This window comes from Ambystoma mexicanum, chromosome 3p (assembly GCF_040938575.1).
Source record: "Ambystoma mexicanum isolate Mex_15411 chromosome 3p, UKY_AmexF1_1, whole genome shotgun sequence".
Lineage (NCBI taxonomy): Eukaryota > Metazoa > Chordata > Amphibia > Caudata > Ambystomatidae > Ambystoma > Ambystoma mexicanum.
The window spans coordinates 872,988,669-873,005,179 of record NC_090925.1 but is presented as its reverse complement, the minus strand read 5'-3'; the positions used below and the strand labels follow the sequence as shown (position 1 = coordinate 873,005,179).

At 47.0% G+C, this 16,511-nt stretch overlaps 1 protein-coding gene across 2 annotated transcripts in view; it reads left to right on the top strand.

The window, feature by feature from the left end:
* LOC138581037 (sulfotransferase 1B1-like) overlaps positions 1-16,511 on the top strand; it is a 257,455-nt gene that overhangs the window by 201,368 nt on the left and 39,576 nt on the right. For both annotated transcript variants that reach the window (XM_069652062.1, XM_069652061.1), the window contains one exon: positions 11,351-11,531. In XM_069652062.1, the coding sequence (XP_069508163.1) occupies positions 11,351-11,531 (181 nt within the window). The remainder of the gene's footprint in view (positions 1-11,350; positions 11,532-16,511) is intronic.

Sequence of the window (16,511 nt, the reverse complement as noted above, 5' to 3'; positions counted from 1 at the left end):
ATGTAGACTGAAATATAAATTGCTGCAGAGTGGGACATGTCCTCAGACCTGCAAAGATGTCACAAAGCCATAGATTGAAGCAGTTTGGCCCAGAGTGACTTGCCATCGCAATAGAATGGGATGTCTGTACACAAAGCGCTTTGACGCCCTCTTCAATGCTTCTCTCAAACTTACTGGCAGCCTAATAAAAGATAGACAGGGCCCCGAAATAAGAGCAGTCGACGCCGGAGTCTTTCGGGTTCACACCTGATTTAGTAAATAAATGGAATGTCTCTCAAAATAAGTTTCGGGCACTTTCAGTATTCTGTACGCTGCAGCCTGTTACATTTATAACTAAATACAGATTCTTCATTTTTGTAACTCATCCAACTCCTGCTGAAATAATTTGTATTCCAAATGGAGCCAGCACTTTGAAATAAATTAACCACAGTAAGAAAGGACGGTTTGTTAAAGAAATACCAATGCGTGGAAAAGAAAACTCTATACAAATGTGCTGATGACGCTTTGAAGAAAGGATAGAGTATTTAAAAGAAAGAAGTCACTATAACTTTATAAATAGCCACCCATATTTCTCAATGGTTTTTAATTTTGAAATTTTCCATTCAAAATATGCCGATGGAGGCCATTAGCATAAAACTGTCTGTGCGCCGGCCAGGGGGCATTATCCGCAAAAGGGCATGGCTGTACTCTAAAACAGATGCAAATCACAAGCGAGGACAGACTCAAGTGTCTTTCCAAGCTCAGTAAGCATGGCTGGGAATCTTCCAGAAGCCTCCGCGGGAAAGCGGAACTGTGACTAGGGTTCCATGGGAAAGCTGCTACACTGAGACTTTTATTTTATTTATAAGTAGCACCAAAGACCCGGAGGTATCACAGCGCTAAGAAAATGGTACAGAGTAGGTAAAGTAGGCTTTTCAAACAAGCATGTTATAGTTCTGGCAGAGTCACATATATTTGTTAAACAGGGTTGTTTTTACTTTCTTTCAGAAGAGCGAGTAGGAGGATTGATCTTGGACGTGCTGGGGGAGGGCATTCCAGAGGGCGGTGCGATGATGGTGGAGCTGGAGCTCTGTGCTCTCTTTCTGGCGAATCTGGGTGTGAACAGGGCCGATGAGTAGTGGAGATTCTGAGTGGTGTGTTTCTTTGAGATGTGGTTGGAGAGGTGGGGGGGCAGTGTTGTGTAAACAGCACAGTAAGGAGTTTGAATTCAATACATGCTTTGATGGGGAGCCAGTGTACCTCCCGTCTGATTTGTGAAATGTGAATGGAGCATTTCAGACCCCAGACTGCTCTGAGTGAGTTATTTGTAACAGTTGGAGTTTGTTGTTGTTTTTGGTTGAGGTGCCTGCTAGGATGGTGTTGCAGTAATTCAATTTACTACCTATGATGGCCCTAGCTAGGACGAGGCAGTTACTAGGGGTGAGGAATTTTCTAGAGAGGTTGATAAGTTTAGTGGAGTAGGCAGCAGAGGAGGAGAATGCTTTAACATGTTTCTGCACGGTTAGTTCTGCATCGCGGTAAACGCCTGGTGTTTTGGTGTGGGTGGAAACTGGGATGATGTTACCGTTGATACAGAAAGAGGAGAAAGCAGGATTTAGGTGTTTAAGGCAGCGTAGAGAGCCCACCATAAGGATATGGTTAATGTTAGTAGAGTCAAGCTCGTCGTTGCAGGTGATTTTGAGAAGGACCTGCGTGTCATCGGCGAAGTTGGTGTATGGTATGGTAAGGCTATCCAGGTGGTCAAAGAGGGGTTTGGTGTACATGTTGTTCAAGGTAGGGGAGAGGCAGGAGCCTCGGGGAGCGCTGTGGGTGATGGGAATGGAGTCAGCTGCTTCGGTGCCACAAAGACCACAGTGGATCATCCAGATAGGAAAGATTTGATCCATAAGGTTACTTCGGTGGAAAGGTTTAAGGTTGCGGTGAGGTGTTGGCATAGGATTGCATGATCCACCAAATCAAAAGCTGCAGAGAGATCCAATCAGAGGACAATGGCAAGCTCCCCGTTGTCTCTGCTGTAGTGAAGCTGGATATTTAGATCCAGGAGGGCGGATTCAGTGCTGTGTCTTCGTCTGAAGCCTGATTGGCAGGTACCTAGTAGGTTGTGGTTTTCAAGGTATATTTGGAGTTGCGAGTTAGCAGTGCGGTCCAGAATTTTGAGGAGATAGGGTACCGTGGTAACCGGGCAGTTGTTTGGGGGAATGGTTGGGTCTAGTGAGAGTTTCTTCAGAAGTGGCGTGACCCAGGCTTCTTTGACAGAATTAGGAATTGAAATGGATTTGAAGGATGCGTTAATGAAGCTGGCTATGGTCGGAGCCAGGGGTTCTGCACACATTTTAACGATGTGAGCAGGGCATATGTCTCTATAGCAGTTGGAAGCTTTCAAATACTGGATGGTGGATGGTGGTGAGGACTTCAGATGGAGTGACGGCAGAGAACTGAAACTGTGGAGAGTTAGTGGCGGAGGGGTGGTGCTTTCCCAGGGGATGAGTGGTGTAGGTGGTGGGTGGGACTTTTTGAGAATGGCTTTATCCCTAGGATTCTGAGTTTTGGTGACAAGGGCTGATTGGATGAGCGAACACCATGCTTTGTTTTTGGGGAAGTTGTTGGTCGGGGGCGGGGCTCTCTAGGGTTTTGAAGAGCTCTTTTACGTTGGAACTTGCTTCAGTGATTCTATTGTTATAGATATTGGCCTTAGCGGCAATGATGGCTGTTTTGTGGGTGCTGACTGAGCGACGGAAAGCAGCTTTGTTGATAAAGTGTTTTTTTTTCTCCAAAGATGCTCAAGGGCTCTTTTTTGGTTGCAGAGGGTAGCTAGTTCATCAGTGCACCAGTTCTGGGGGTTATTTTTTGGGGAGGCAGTTTTAAAGGGGGCATGTTCATCAAGTGCAGTGAGGATGTCTTCTGGGGTGGTGTTGTCTGGTGTTGAGTCGAGGGAGGCTAGAATAGAATGGGCTAATAGCCCAGCTGTGAGTTTGCAGTGTGCCTGGCAGTGATATGGGGGGTCCCCAGTTGTGGGTGTGATTTTGGTGGCGGTAATCACTGTGAAGCAGATTGATTAATGTTCTGACCAGGGAAGGGGGTCATTAGATATAACTTGGAGGCGTGTGTTGCAGGAGAGCATCCAGTCAAAGATACTTCCTTTTTCGTGGGTGGGAGAACAGACCAATTGAGTGCAGTTCATCTCTTGAAGGGGTGCTGTAAGAGCGGTGGCCTTTTTTTTAGCACGGTCTTTGAAGCCTAAGTTGAAATCTCCTAGTATGAATTTGGTATTGGGCTTGAGGAGTGGGAGATGAGTAGGGGGATGTCTAGTGTGGGAGGGTTGGCAGTAAAGGAATATTATATTGAAGGTAGTTTGGGAGAAGATTCAATCTTGGCCATTAGGATTTCGTAGCCTGGGAGACTCTGGAGAGGGGAGGCTCTGATGGGGATGGTGGATTTGGAGATGACTGCGACTCCTCCTCCTAGGCCGTCTTGTCGGTCAGCACGTAGGATTGAATACCTGGTCGGTAGAGCCAGTGATGGAAGGGGTCCTGCGGCTTCATGTAGCCAAGCTTCTGATATGGCTAATATTTCCAGGTTGTTGGCTAGGCTAGTAGGAGGTTGTGGATGTCAGAGGTGTGGGCGCAGATGGAGCGAGCATTGACCAGTGCACAAGAAAGGGATTTCAGCAAGGTGGGGGTAGGTGGTGAAGGGCTGTTGCGGTGAAGGGTAGGATGGTAGTTGCAATAGGAGGAGAGGGTCTAAGGGGGATTGGGATTCTCAGGACAGTTAGTCGAGGTGGGGGAGGCTCTGGAGCCTGGAGCAGAGTCTGTGTAGATGGGCTGAGCCTAGGCAGTGTGATTGGTGCTCTTCTGAGGGGATAGAGGGAGTTAGGAGTTTGGTCACAGGCTGGGAAAGGGGGTTTTGATGCTTGGAGCATAGACTGTGTAGCCGGGCTGGGCCCAGGCAGGGTACCAGATGCTCATGGTGTCGAGCAGCAATGGGAATATGGGGTCTGGGTTTGGTGAGTTTGGTAGGCGATGCGGGCGGTTTGAAGGGGGTAGTTTGGCTACTGTGTGAGGTGGGAGAACCAATCCAGTTCAGGGCGAGTAAGCAAGGGAAGGGTGAGGGTGGTAAAGTATTGGCCGTGGGGCTGTGATGCTGGGGCGGGGTGGCGGTGGGCAGTTTAGTAGAAGGATGAGTAGGAGGTACAGGAGTTGGGGCGAATACAGTATGTTTTTAAGATCGGTTGGCATGAGGAATATACTGAGAGACAACGTGTGCAGTGGCACATTAGGTAGCAACAGTATTGCGTAGCATCAACATATTGCGGTCAACATCAAAACATGTCTGCTGAGAGTTAAAAGAAAAACAATTAACATTTAGGCTCATATGATGCTAATCCGATTCAGGTATCCAATGCTGGGGCATCCTTTCACAATAGATAACATTTTCAGTCCAACATCTTTGTTTACCAACACTTTTATATCATATGATAACTTCGGGACATAAACAAGTCATAGATTCCCCTCAGCCTGGTCTGCCAACGTCAGCATATATAAGAAGATACGAAGGGCTATTCTGTATGTATTAGGTTTATATATTAATGTACAGCTCACTATAAAACTCAAATGGTTGTCAGGAGCAAATGAAATGCGCTTTAAATCTTAGACAATGCAAAATCGAATTACATAAAAAAACTTTTATCAGCAAAATAAATCACGCTCAACAAGTAATTGAGGATGACTACAATTCTGATTTAAAGTGGACAGCATTCATTGGCAGCTTTATTTTACTGTGTACATTTTGACTCACATTTTCATTTCCCATTTAAAAACAACTCTACAATAAGGCTTAAATGGGCTTCCATGAATACATCTATGACCTATCAGAACATTACAGGCCCAAATCTTCCCCTTTTATGACATTACTGAAAGGTGACCTTGATCATTACAAACTAAATCCACCTTCTCCAGTTTGGTGCCGAAGATCACTGAAGCCTTTGTAGTTACAATAAATTAAAAGAAAAACAGATAGAAGCAAGGCCTGGATTGATGAACAATGTAAAAATGCAAGAAAAGATCTTCTACGATCTTTTAAAAATCACGATCCTACAAAAAAAGTACAACTGGCCAGAGCTGCCTATAAGAAGGCACTAGAGAGAAGCAGGACTGATCTAGATAATTCAGCATAGCTCAATCTAGAAGTCGCTTCTGCCAAGGGCTATCCAAGGACATTTTGGGACATTGTAGCAAGGGGTCCTTTGTACAATCAACCCCTCACAGGTCTGAAGTTAATGATTTCAGACCAGACCTAGTTGGACCATTTACAATATTAAATTAAACCCCTCTCTATGATAATGAGCTCACATGCATTCTTCCAAGTGGAACGGCAAATCCTTTAATGACATGTGATCACTGACTTTCTTCTCTGCTTACCTTCCCAGGCACATATCCATTCACCTGGCCCAGATGGCATCCCAGGAGACCTCTATCAAAGCCCAATAGAGCTAATAGAGCTATGGGCCGTGATACGTACACAATGGTTTAATGTAATTTTACAAACATCCAGTATCCCAGATTCATGGAGAAAAACTTTTATCCTAATTTATAAAAAGGGAGATAGGAGCACTCCAAAAGCCTACATACCAATCTCCTTATTGAACACGTCCTTCAAGATCTTTGGTTGGTGTCTTCTAAACAACCTTGAAAAATGGGTAACTGACAATAATGTTCTTTCAACTATCCAGTTAGGATTGCGTCCAACTCTGGGGACCTTAGAACTGGGCCAAAACCTTTACCTATTGATAGCCCACTCACTTCATGCAAAAAAAAGAGCCCATCTACTGAGCCTTCATAGACCTGAGCACAGCCTTCGATAAAGTAAACAGAGACAACTTGTTCCCTCAAAATGCAGAGGCTGTCTTAACACTGTTAAATGAGAACAATGAGCCATGCGTGAGAAGTGATGTAAATGTTCACTGAACCCCATGGTTTCAGGTAATATTCGGAGTGGGACAGGGTTGTGTTTTGGCCCCTTTATTATTTTGAATTTTTTTGAATACCTTCTACAAAGCCCTTTTAGAGTCTAATGCTGATTTCCCAAGGTTGGTGATAAATTCATACCCGTATTGGGTTACGCGGACAATACTGAGCTAGTTGCAAGAACACCAAAGCTCTCTATTAATAATAAATAGATATGCTGCATTCATGAATGCCTTAGACATGCAAGTTAAAATGGGTACATCAGCCATATTGATGTGCTGCGAAGATAGACAAAAAATCTGGTTACTGACCATGACTAGTAACGACTGCCCCATACCAAGAATAAATGAGTTTGATTACTTGGACATTAATTTCTCAGGTTCCCTGTCTCCTAAAGATCACTAGGATAAACAAGTGGTCTGCATGAAACAAGCACTAGGATGGATTTTTCATTTTACAAAAAGATGTAAAACATAACCTATTAATATTCTTTTGAAGATTTACACTGTAAAAACCAAGGCTAGACTGAGGAACAGTGCATCTGTACGGGGCTTTGCACAAGTAAAAGAGAGACAAACAACAGAAAATATCTTTCTGGAAAGAATCTTGGGCCTCCCGAAATAGGCCCCGAATTTTGATGTACATAAGGAATTAGGCTTGTACTATCTGTAAGATGAGGTTTCTTTGGCTACACACATGGACGAATCCTTGTGCCTACTTAACACAATTTTTAATTAGTAACATCTTACACAAAAGCGATAGTGTAAGATTGAAGTGTTAATTGCTGGGGCACTGCGCCCCCCTGACTAATGATTATTTAGCAAGACTCGATCCAATTTTGATAAAAAGCCCAAACATCATTGCCCGAACATGAAACCACTACTATAGCAACAGTGATCTGGTGGTTGAAACACTACAAAACAACCAATGTAAACAACAAAGAAAAGAAAAGGTCCAGACACTTGTGCGCTGTGGTTTAAAAATTATAATGAACCCATTCACATGACTAAGGCCAATAACGGTAACCATATCCTGTTATTTACATCTTACATGTCCATATCCGACCTGTTAGAACTTCTGCCCCCCGTTTGCCCCTTGAATGGATCTTGTTGGTATCATATTTGTATGTACTGGATTTTGCAATCTTACATGTTTGATTGGAGTGTGATTGCCTTTGTGATAACGTCTTATTTGGTAGAAAAAAACTATTTTTTTGTAACTTTATTTAAACTTCCACAGGTACAGTATACATTTAATAACATCTCAGTCGCCCTTTTTTAACACTAGGATTATTCTGATTGCCAGCATTGTCTAGCTTCCCATCTCCATCACTTTCCCCATCCAAGCTGGTGGGCGATAAGCCTGGCGTACTGCCTATGGATGAAACCCTAGTTCATTCATCATATTTAGGTTGGAAGGTGTACACCCTGTCCAACCTATAGTCCCTGTCATCACGTGACACCTTCCTAGCTTTTCTTAATTTGCCTTGTGATGTATTGTATTTTTTAGTTTTGCATGAAGCTTTAATGGCAGCATGTCAAATAAAGCAATTGAGTTGGATTGGATTGAATTGAATTGGAATCTCCTTGAGTAGCAAGATCCTGACATTAGCTTAGGCCCTCCTCCATATTTTACATATTCTATTCTTGGATTTTGTCTAGGGCTACTAAAAATCATCAGGTACTTTAATCCCTTTGCCCATTCAGTACAATCACCTGCAGCCAGAAATCACGTATTCCAGGAGACTCTACAGGGTGGAAGAAATTACCACTCTTCCTAAGATTGCTATGGGATTAGTGTAACAGCTTTTATGATTCCGACCTAGCCTCACTGAAACGTAAGTGCAGAGCTGCTGAACGGAAGTGGCAGACTTCGGCACATCCACTGACAAACTGGCCTACCGCCTGCTGTCCATCCACTCCTACATGAGTGCTCACATCCAAGCCTGCATCTCTGGAGCCACCAATAACATGGCCAAATTGTTCAAAATCTGCAAGGAACTCGCCAATTTTATTGCAGTTTCCACATCCCCTCTTCCATCCCAGGCCCTCTGTATGGCATTGGCCTTCCACTTCACTACTAAAACACAGGACATCCTGTCCTCACTCTCCTCTACCCCCCTCCTCACTCACCCACCTGCTCCAATGCCTCACCTGGCCCCCTCTCAACCACCACTCTCTCCTCCTTCCTGCCCATAGCTTCCGATGAGCGCTCCAAAGATGTCCGCTCTATGAAAGTCTCCTCCAAACAGGTGCCCCTTTGCTCCCCCTACTCTCTTGCTTCTGCCTTAGCTGACCTCTGTAACCACTCCATTGCTACTGGCCCCTTTCCCCCACCCCTCAAGCACTCCATTGTGCACCCTCTCCTGAAAAAGCAGTCTGCAGACCATTCTTGTCCGGTGAACTATCGCCCTATTTCAACTACCCCCTTCCTGGGCAAACTCTTGGAGAAGTTAGTCATCTCCCAACTGATGCTCCACACCAAGCTTGTGGGCTGTCTCCATGACCACCAGTCTGTCTTCCAAGCATCCAGAGACGCAGAAACTGCTCTCCTGAACACCAATGAAGATGTGCTCTTTAACCATGATTCCAACTTTTCTTGCGTTCTCATTCTCCTTGATCCTTCCTCTGCCTTTGACAAAGTCAATCATTCCATCCTCATAAATTGGCTCTGTGACACCCTCAGCATTACGGACAGGGCACTGGACTGGCTGACTTCCTTCCTATCTAATCATCCTTCCCAAGTACAATTGGGCTCTTTCCTCTCTTTCACCTCACTCTCTACCTGTGGCATTCCTCGGGGCTCTATCCTATCGCTGTGGCTCTTCAACATCTATATTGCCCCACTTAACCACCTGATCTCCTTCTCTCCTCATTTCCAGTGTTACACAGATGACATACAGCTTTCCTTCAAACCTCCCTCCTCTTCCTCTGCTTCTACCTCTCTCATTCCTGACTGTATGACTGCTATTCAGGCATGGTGCACATCTAATGATCTCTGTTTTAATGCCAGTAAGACTGAGATCCTTCTCATTGAGACCCCTGCTCCCTGTTTCTCCACTATTCTCTGGCCGCCCTCCTTGGGTCCTCTCCCCTCACCATCCTGTGAGACCAGAAAACTTGGTGTCATCTTCGACTCCTCTCTCTCCTTCTCCCCTTACATCATGGACCTTGCCCAGAAGGCCCACTTTCAGAAAGTCAATATCTCCAGAACTCTGGTCCTCTCTAGGCTGGACTACTGTAACATCCTCTTCCTCAACCTGCCTCTGTCCTCTCTTCACCCACGTCAACTAATCCAAAATAGAACTGCACAACTTATCCTTGGCCTCAAGCCCAGGGCCTCCATCTCTCCAGCCCTAGTATCTCTCCAGTGGCTCTCCCGATTGCTGCGAGGATCAAATTAAAGACCTTTGGCATCATCCACAAGGCTTTCTGGGGCATGGGACCCCCCTATATCCAACTCTCTCTCCCTAAATACCTCCCTGCTAGAGCCCTTCGGTCCTCTAGCTCCAACTCACTGCAGGTCAGACGTGTTTCCAACCTGAGAGTAGGGGTAGATCTCTCTCTTTGGCAGGTGCCTCCCTCTGGAATAGCCTCCCTGGCCCTCTCAGACTTGAGCCGGACCTCCTTAGGTTCCGGAAACATCTCAAGACCCTGCACTTTTCCACCTCTTTCCCCGTTTCCCTTCACTGCTAATTCACTTCTGCCACGTCGACTGGAGACCTGGTCCCTCATGAGTCTTACTGGCTACCAGGCCCTCCATTACCAGTCCTCACCAGCACTCCCGCTCCAGCACTGCCCTCCTGCCATGCCTTCCTTCCCTCCCCCTCCTGACCTACTTCCCTCTTACGTCTGGTCCTCCCCAGCCCTTGCACTTGGTTGATGATCTCCGACACTCCCAGGAATTACCCCGCTGAGCTCCCCTCAGTACTTCACAGCCCCTGTGAACCCCCTTCCCAGCCCCACTCTGCACAGTATGCAGTTCCTCCTTCCTCGCCCTCCTCTTTTTGTACTTCTCTTTACTGCACTTGAACGATCCGAATGTCACAAGGCCTAGTAGGTTTATTGTTGTATTATTTCCTTTGTCCTCCCCACCCCCCTTTTGCTTTGTGGCGCCTGGAAACACCATTTGTTGTATAGGCGCTTTATAAATATTCAATAAATAAATAAATCAATATTTAATATTTAAACATACAAATGTGATGGGTTGTGTTGTTGCATTAACTTTTGTGGACTGGAATCAACAAATGGGATAGATTTCCTGTATCTGTCACTGTTCTGGATGGACGTTGCTGGACTCCATGTCCTCAGGTTATCCCCCTTAGCCCTTGAATCCAGGTAAAACAGTGTTCCAAGCTCTTATCCCATGCTGGCGCAATCAGAAAAATATTTCTTTGACCATTAGCACAGAACTTTGTTTGCAATTTAGTTACATTTTGCTCAGCCAAATTGTATCTATCACCTACTGGGCCTTGTACTTGTTTCTGGTCTCTAGTTGTAGCAGCATTCCCTTAACTCGCCGTACCCTTTACCACAGGCCCCACCCCAGGCTTCTTCGTGGGCTTAGCGAGGAGGGTTTTGAGATGCAGGCATTGGCTGGGTCCTGGCACCTGGGTCTGATCTCTGGCTGTAGCTCTGCTCTTTTAGTGTCCTGTGCCCTTTTCCATGGCACAGGCCTGGCAGTGGCTCCACAAGAGCCGATCAAGGGACAGCCAATCAGTGGTCAGGGACATATGTGAGGTGGTGCTGCATGCACTGCCACTCCCAGTGACCCCTCAGGGTGTGGGAGGATCCCACACTGGCCCCAAGGCCTCTTTAAACAGTCAATTTCAGAGCTTTTATGTGGCATACTTAGATTCACAGCTTCCCTCCTGGATACTTCTTAATCTCCAATCATCTCTACAGCCCCATTACCACTTTAGGAGATTGTAGCTTCGGTTCATATGTTTTGTGATGCAGCACATCTATTTGTATGTTCAAACCAAAACAGTACAAAGTACACCTCATTACTGGCAAATTGTTGAGGAGGATATGATGTAGGCTGCCTTATATAGCTCAGTGGCCCTTCCATTTCATGATAAAACAATTTGTACATAATATCCAATTCAGATTTGTGTATCATCATCGCTGTATCTAGGGTTGAATTTAAGTTAGCGTTCCCCTGTACGTTTCAATTGAGCACATTTTATGAAACAACTTTCTACATATCCGTCTACCTGTGGGTCCATTACTAAATCTATCAACCAGTCCATTCCTTCTCAACCTACCTGTTACCACCAATTCATCTATATGTCATTACAGGATATGTTCAATTATCACATCTTCACCTCTCTGCACATACTGCACATGTTCCTGTACAATTGCCTAACAATCTCTCTCTTCTGGCAGGATCCCAGGCGTGAGATTCGCAAGGTGGCCACATTTCTGGGCAAAGACCTTGATGATGAGCTTCTGGAGAAGACTGTGAGCCACACTTCTTTCAAGAAGATGAAGGCCAATCCAATGGTTAACTATGACGGAGGGTACCGGATCGTGGTGGACATCAGCCTTGGCCCCTTCATGAGAAAGGGTAAGATCCGCTCAATCCCTCAATCCCCTCATGATCTCCATGGGAGGCAGCATACCGCATATAGTTCCAATGTACCCTAGAGTGTCCCTGGTCAGGGTTATAATGTGTCATGCTTGAAATCTGTCCTTTTTGACTTTCAATCCCTATATCAAAGTAATTGCCTAGATTTCAAATTACCTTGGGTATAAGCACTCTTCTTCGTATGTTGCATACCGGAATGATTGCCTAATAGGGTCTTTGAACGTACTAACCATTTGCAAGATAATCTGTTGATTTCAGTAAAAATGTCTTTCTCAGAAAGCTCCTACTCAACCCAGGGAAAACTGAGATCGTGCTCTGGGGAAGACCGCCCTCTCCCCCCAACCCATCCCATGGCCGCTCTCTCTAGGACCACCCCCCACCGCATCAAACACAGTTAAAAACTTTGGTTGCATTATGGACGCTGACTTGACCCTATCACTTTACACCAACTCTGTGACAAAGAGCTGCTACCTACACTTGGGCATTCTCAGCTGCATAATTCCCTACCTGACCTTCCCACACAGAGTTCCCACAATCGTTGCTATCATCCTTTCATGCTTAGACTATTCTGGGGTCCCCCTCATCACAACTAAGAAAACTCCAAAGGGTACGAAACAATGCTGTGAAGCGCCTCCTGGTCTAAGGCGCTAAAGAACACATCACACCCACCCTCTGTGTCCTTCACTAGATCCCGATTGGGCGAAGATCCACCTTGAAGGTAATGTGCATCACCCACTCAGCGCTCCTCAACATAATAGCAGAATATCTGCAGCATAGACATTCATGCTACAGGCCTTTACGAAACCTCAGATCTGGCGCAGCACTTCTCCCCATCATTCGAGGGGCAAAATGAACCAGAATGGTGGGATCCTCTTTCTCAGTCAAGCACCCACCATCTTTATTTATTTATTTATTGAGCATTTGTTAGGGCAAAATGAACCAGACTATTTCTCAGTCCAAGCACCCACCATCTTTATTTATTTATTTATTTATTTATTAAACATTTGTTAGGCGCCTATAAAACAGAATGGTGTTTCCAGGCACCAAAAGGCAAGTGGGGAGGGAACAGGGGAGAAAATAACAGTGGCAAAACCAGTAAATATACAATCGTGGTCCTACAAGGCCTTGTGGCATTCAGACATGCAAGTGCAGTAAAGAGAGTGCATGAGATAGGGAAGGAAGGTGGGGTGTAGCAAGGTATGGACAAGTGCTGGTGGGAGCCCCGCAGGAAAGTGCCATGGGGAGCCAAGGAAGGAAGCCACTGGGTAAGTGCTAGGGCTGTGGACTCCCCAGCGTGGGATGCACAGCCGCCAAGCATGGGCCCGCAAGGGCAGCGTGGAAGAGGTGGTGGGTGCTGGTGTCCACTGACAGGAGGGCCTGGTAACCTGTGAGATTCATGAGGGACCAGGCCACCATCTCAGCAGCAGTGGGGTGATTAGCAGGGAAGGGAAAAGAGTGAAAGGGGTAGAGAAAAGCAGAGTTTTGAGAAGTTTCTGGAACTTAAGGAGGACCGCCTCAAGTCTGAGAGGGACAGGGAGGCTGTTCCAAAGAGAGGCACCAGACAAAGAGAGAGACCTGCCCCCACTCTCTTTTTGGCGAAGCGTTTCACAATCAGAGAGTTGAGTGGAGGGCTCTGGCAGGGAATTATTTAGGGAGGGAAAGTTGGAGATGGTCCCAGGCCCCAGAAAGCCTTGTGAATAAAGAATAGGGTCTTGAATTTGATCCCTGTGGCCACAGGGAGCCAGCAGAGATATGTTAGGGCTGGAGAGAAACAGTCCACAGACTTGAGGCCAAGCAGACATCTTGCAACTCTTTTCTTGATTAGCTGAAAGGGGTGTAGGGAGGAAAGGGGGATATTGCGGAAAAGGCGTTTGTGTCATGCCCGCGCCATGGGCGCACCCATTGGCAACCATCATGGACTATTTGTCATTCATTTATCTTCAGAATACTATTGGAACAACCCCTATTCACACTTTGGTACTTAATTCCCATTTGCGTGACTTTGGTTCCTTCTTGTATAACTCAACTAACTACATGTACCACAATGCACCATGCTACAGGTATCAATTCCTGGCCATTCCCATTCGTCCGCATTCGAAACACAAACCCCAGAATCCCTAGGGATCAGTGCTGCTTCCACCATCTGATGACCAGAGAGGGAAGAGGCAGATTGTATTCAGGTGTGCTGCTCCAGGTGCTGCCAATTAGCCTGCCTCAGTACAGGGCAGGGCGGTATTTAAGCAGCTGCCTGCAGGAGCACAGTCTCTTGCATCAAGAGTCCTCCCAGCCCCTTTTTGCCCTTTGTCTCGAATTTGTATGCTGTGCCTGCTGCTGCATTTTCCTGCTTTTGTTCCAGTCATCTTTCTGGGCTTCCTGCCTTGCAGCCTGCTACACCCTGCTGCCTACAGCCCTAGCCTTTTGGGCTCCCTGCCTCACAGCCCTGCTCCTCTGGGCTTCCTGCCTTGAAGCCTGCTACACCCTGCTGCCTACAGCCCTAGCCTTTTGGGCTCCCTGCCTCACAGCCCTGCTCCTCTGGGCTTCCTGCCTTGCAGCCTGCTACACCCTGCTGCCTACAGCCCTAGCCTTTTGGGCTCCCTGCCTCACAGCCCTGCTCCTCTGGGCTTCCTGCCTTGCAGCCTGCTACACCCTGCTGCCTACAGCCCTCGCCTTTTGGGCTCCCTGCCTCACAGCCCTGCTCCTCTGGGCTTCCTGCCTTGCAGCCTGTTACACTCCGCTGCCTACAGCCATAGCCTTCCGGGCTCCCTGCCTCGCTGCTCTGCTCCTCTGAGCTTGCTTCATGCTGCTCTGATCCGCTGGGCTCCCTGCCTTGCAGCCTGCTACTCTCTTCTGCTTTCAGCCCTGACCCTCGGGTCTCTCTACCTCTACGCCCTGTTCCTTTGGGTTCGCTCCTTGCTGCCCTACTCCTCTGGGCTCTCTGTCTGCCGCCTACTACAGCTCTCAGTCCTGCTCCTCTGGACTCTCTGCCTAGCAGCCTACTACAGTCCTCTGCAATCCACTACAGTTTTTCTGTACCTTGTACCATTTGGTACTGCAGCCCTGCTTCCTTGTTTGCAGCCCCCCTCTTTCCTGGCTGCTGCTCCCTTGCTCACTTCCTTGTTTGCAACACCTTGTTCTTGATCCCTGTCCTTCTCTTCCTTGAATCCTCTGTCCTCCCCTTTAGTTTACCCATTTCTATTGTACTGTTTCTTCCTTCATTCCCTTCTGCTAGATTTCTCTTAGACTTCCTTGTCCCTGGTTATTTCTGTTCTTGTCTCTCTTGTATCTTATGTTGATCCTTTGTACAGAGCTTAACTGTTGGTTTCCGGCAGGCAACCTCTGCCCCTTCCCTTGTCGCGTTTTCTGTTTAACAGACACCCACAGCTGTTGTTCCCAGCCATGAGCAGACAGAGTGGGCCTCTGTAATAGTAATCCGTGTAGAAGGCTGGAGTTTCCAAAGGTCCGTGGAATACTCTTTTTCCATATCTGCATACACCCCAAGAGGGAATCCAGTTTGTTTGTATCTTTGTATTTCCTGCCCCTTTCTGTTCACAACTACAGTTGCCTACTTTTATTTCTTGATGAGTTTCCTGCTGTGTGTTCACTCTCTGTCACCTTACATCAACACAGCCCTGTGCCACTCTTGACAGAGTACCATCGGTGACAGTTTGCAGTAGTCCAGCCTAGAGAGGTCCTGAGCTCTGGAGACATTGCGCTTCTGAGGAAAGTTGAGGAAAGGGAGAATGCCTCTAAGAAGGGGTAGATGGAGGTGGTCCTTCTAGGCAAGGTCCAACATGTGAGGGGTGAAGGAGAGAGCAGAGTGGAAGATGACCCCAAGATTTTTGGCCTCTCAATATGGTGAGGGTAGAGGGCCCAAGGAGGGCGGCCATAGGGTAGGAGGAAAGCATGATGCAGGTGTCCGAATGAGAAGGAGCTCCATCTTACTGGCATTAAGACATAGATCGCTAGCCGCACACCCATGTCTCGATGGCGGTCAGGCAATTGGGGATGAGAGAGGAGAGAGAGGAGGTAGCAGCAGGAAGTTTGAGGGAAAGCTGTTGTCATCAGCACAACACTGGAAATGAGGAGTGAAGGGGGAGATCAGGTAAGCAAAAGGGGTGAGGTAGATATTGAACAGCTACAGCAATAAGATGGAGCCATGGGGGACGCTGCAGGTGGAGAGTGAGCTGGTGGAGGAGAAAAGGCCCAGTTGCAACTGGAAAGGTCGGTTAGTGAGGAAAGAGGGCACCCATTCCAGTGCCTGGTCCGTGATGCTGAGGGTTTCACAGAGCTGTTTTATGAGGATAGCATGGTTGACTTGGTCAAAGGCAGACCAGAGATCGGGAGAATGAGAACAGTAGGAGAGTTAGAGTCTAGATTTGCGAGCATGTCTTCAAGGGAGTTCAGGAGAGCAGTTTCCGTACTTCTGGATGCCTGAAATCCAAATTGATGGTCATGGAGGCAACCAACAAGTTCAGTGTGACGGATTATTTGGGAGATTACCAACTTTTCCAAGAGTTTACCCTGGAAGGGGATGGTGGAGATATGATGATAGTTAGTCGGGTAGGAGGGGTCAACAGATGGCTTTTTTAGGAGAGGCTGCACAAGGGAGTGCTTGAGGGATAGAAGGAATTAGCCAGTGGTGATTGAGTGGTTATAGTAGTCATCAAGAGCCAGGGCAAGAGAAGAGATGTTGTGCTTAATGGTTCTAGAGGAGCAGGGGACCACCTGTTTGGATGAGACCTTCATAGAGTGGACAACCTTCGAGACCTTATCAGGTGCTATGGACACGAGGGAGGAGAGTACAGGGGGTGGAGGCTAGGGAACATCAACGGGAGTGGAGATGGGGGTGATGGAGAGTGAGGACAGGATGTCCTGAGTTTTAGAAGTGAAATGGGATGCCAAGGCAGTGCAGAGAGCCTGGGAAGGAAGTAGACAGGTGGAGACTGCAGTTGAATTGGC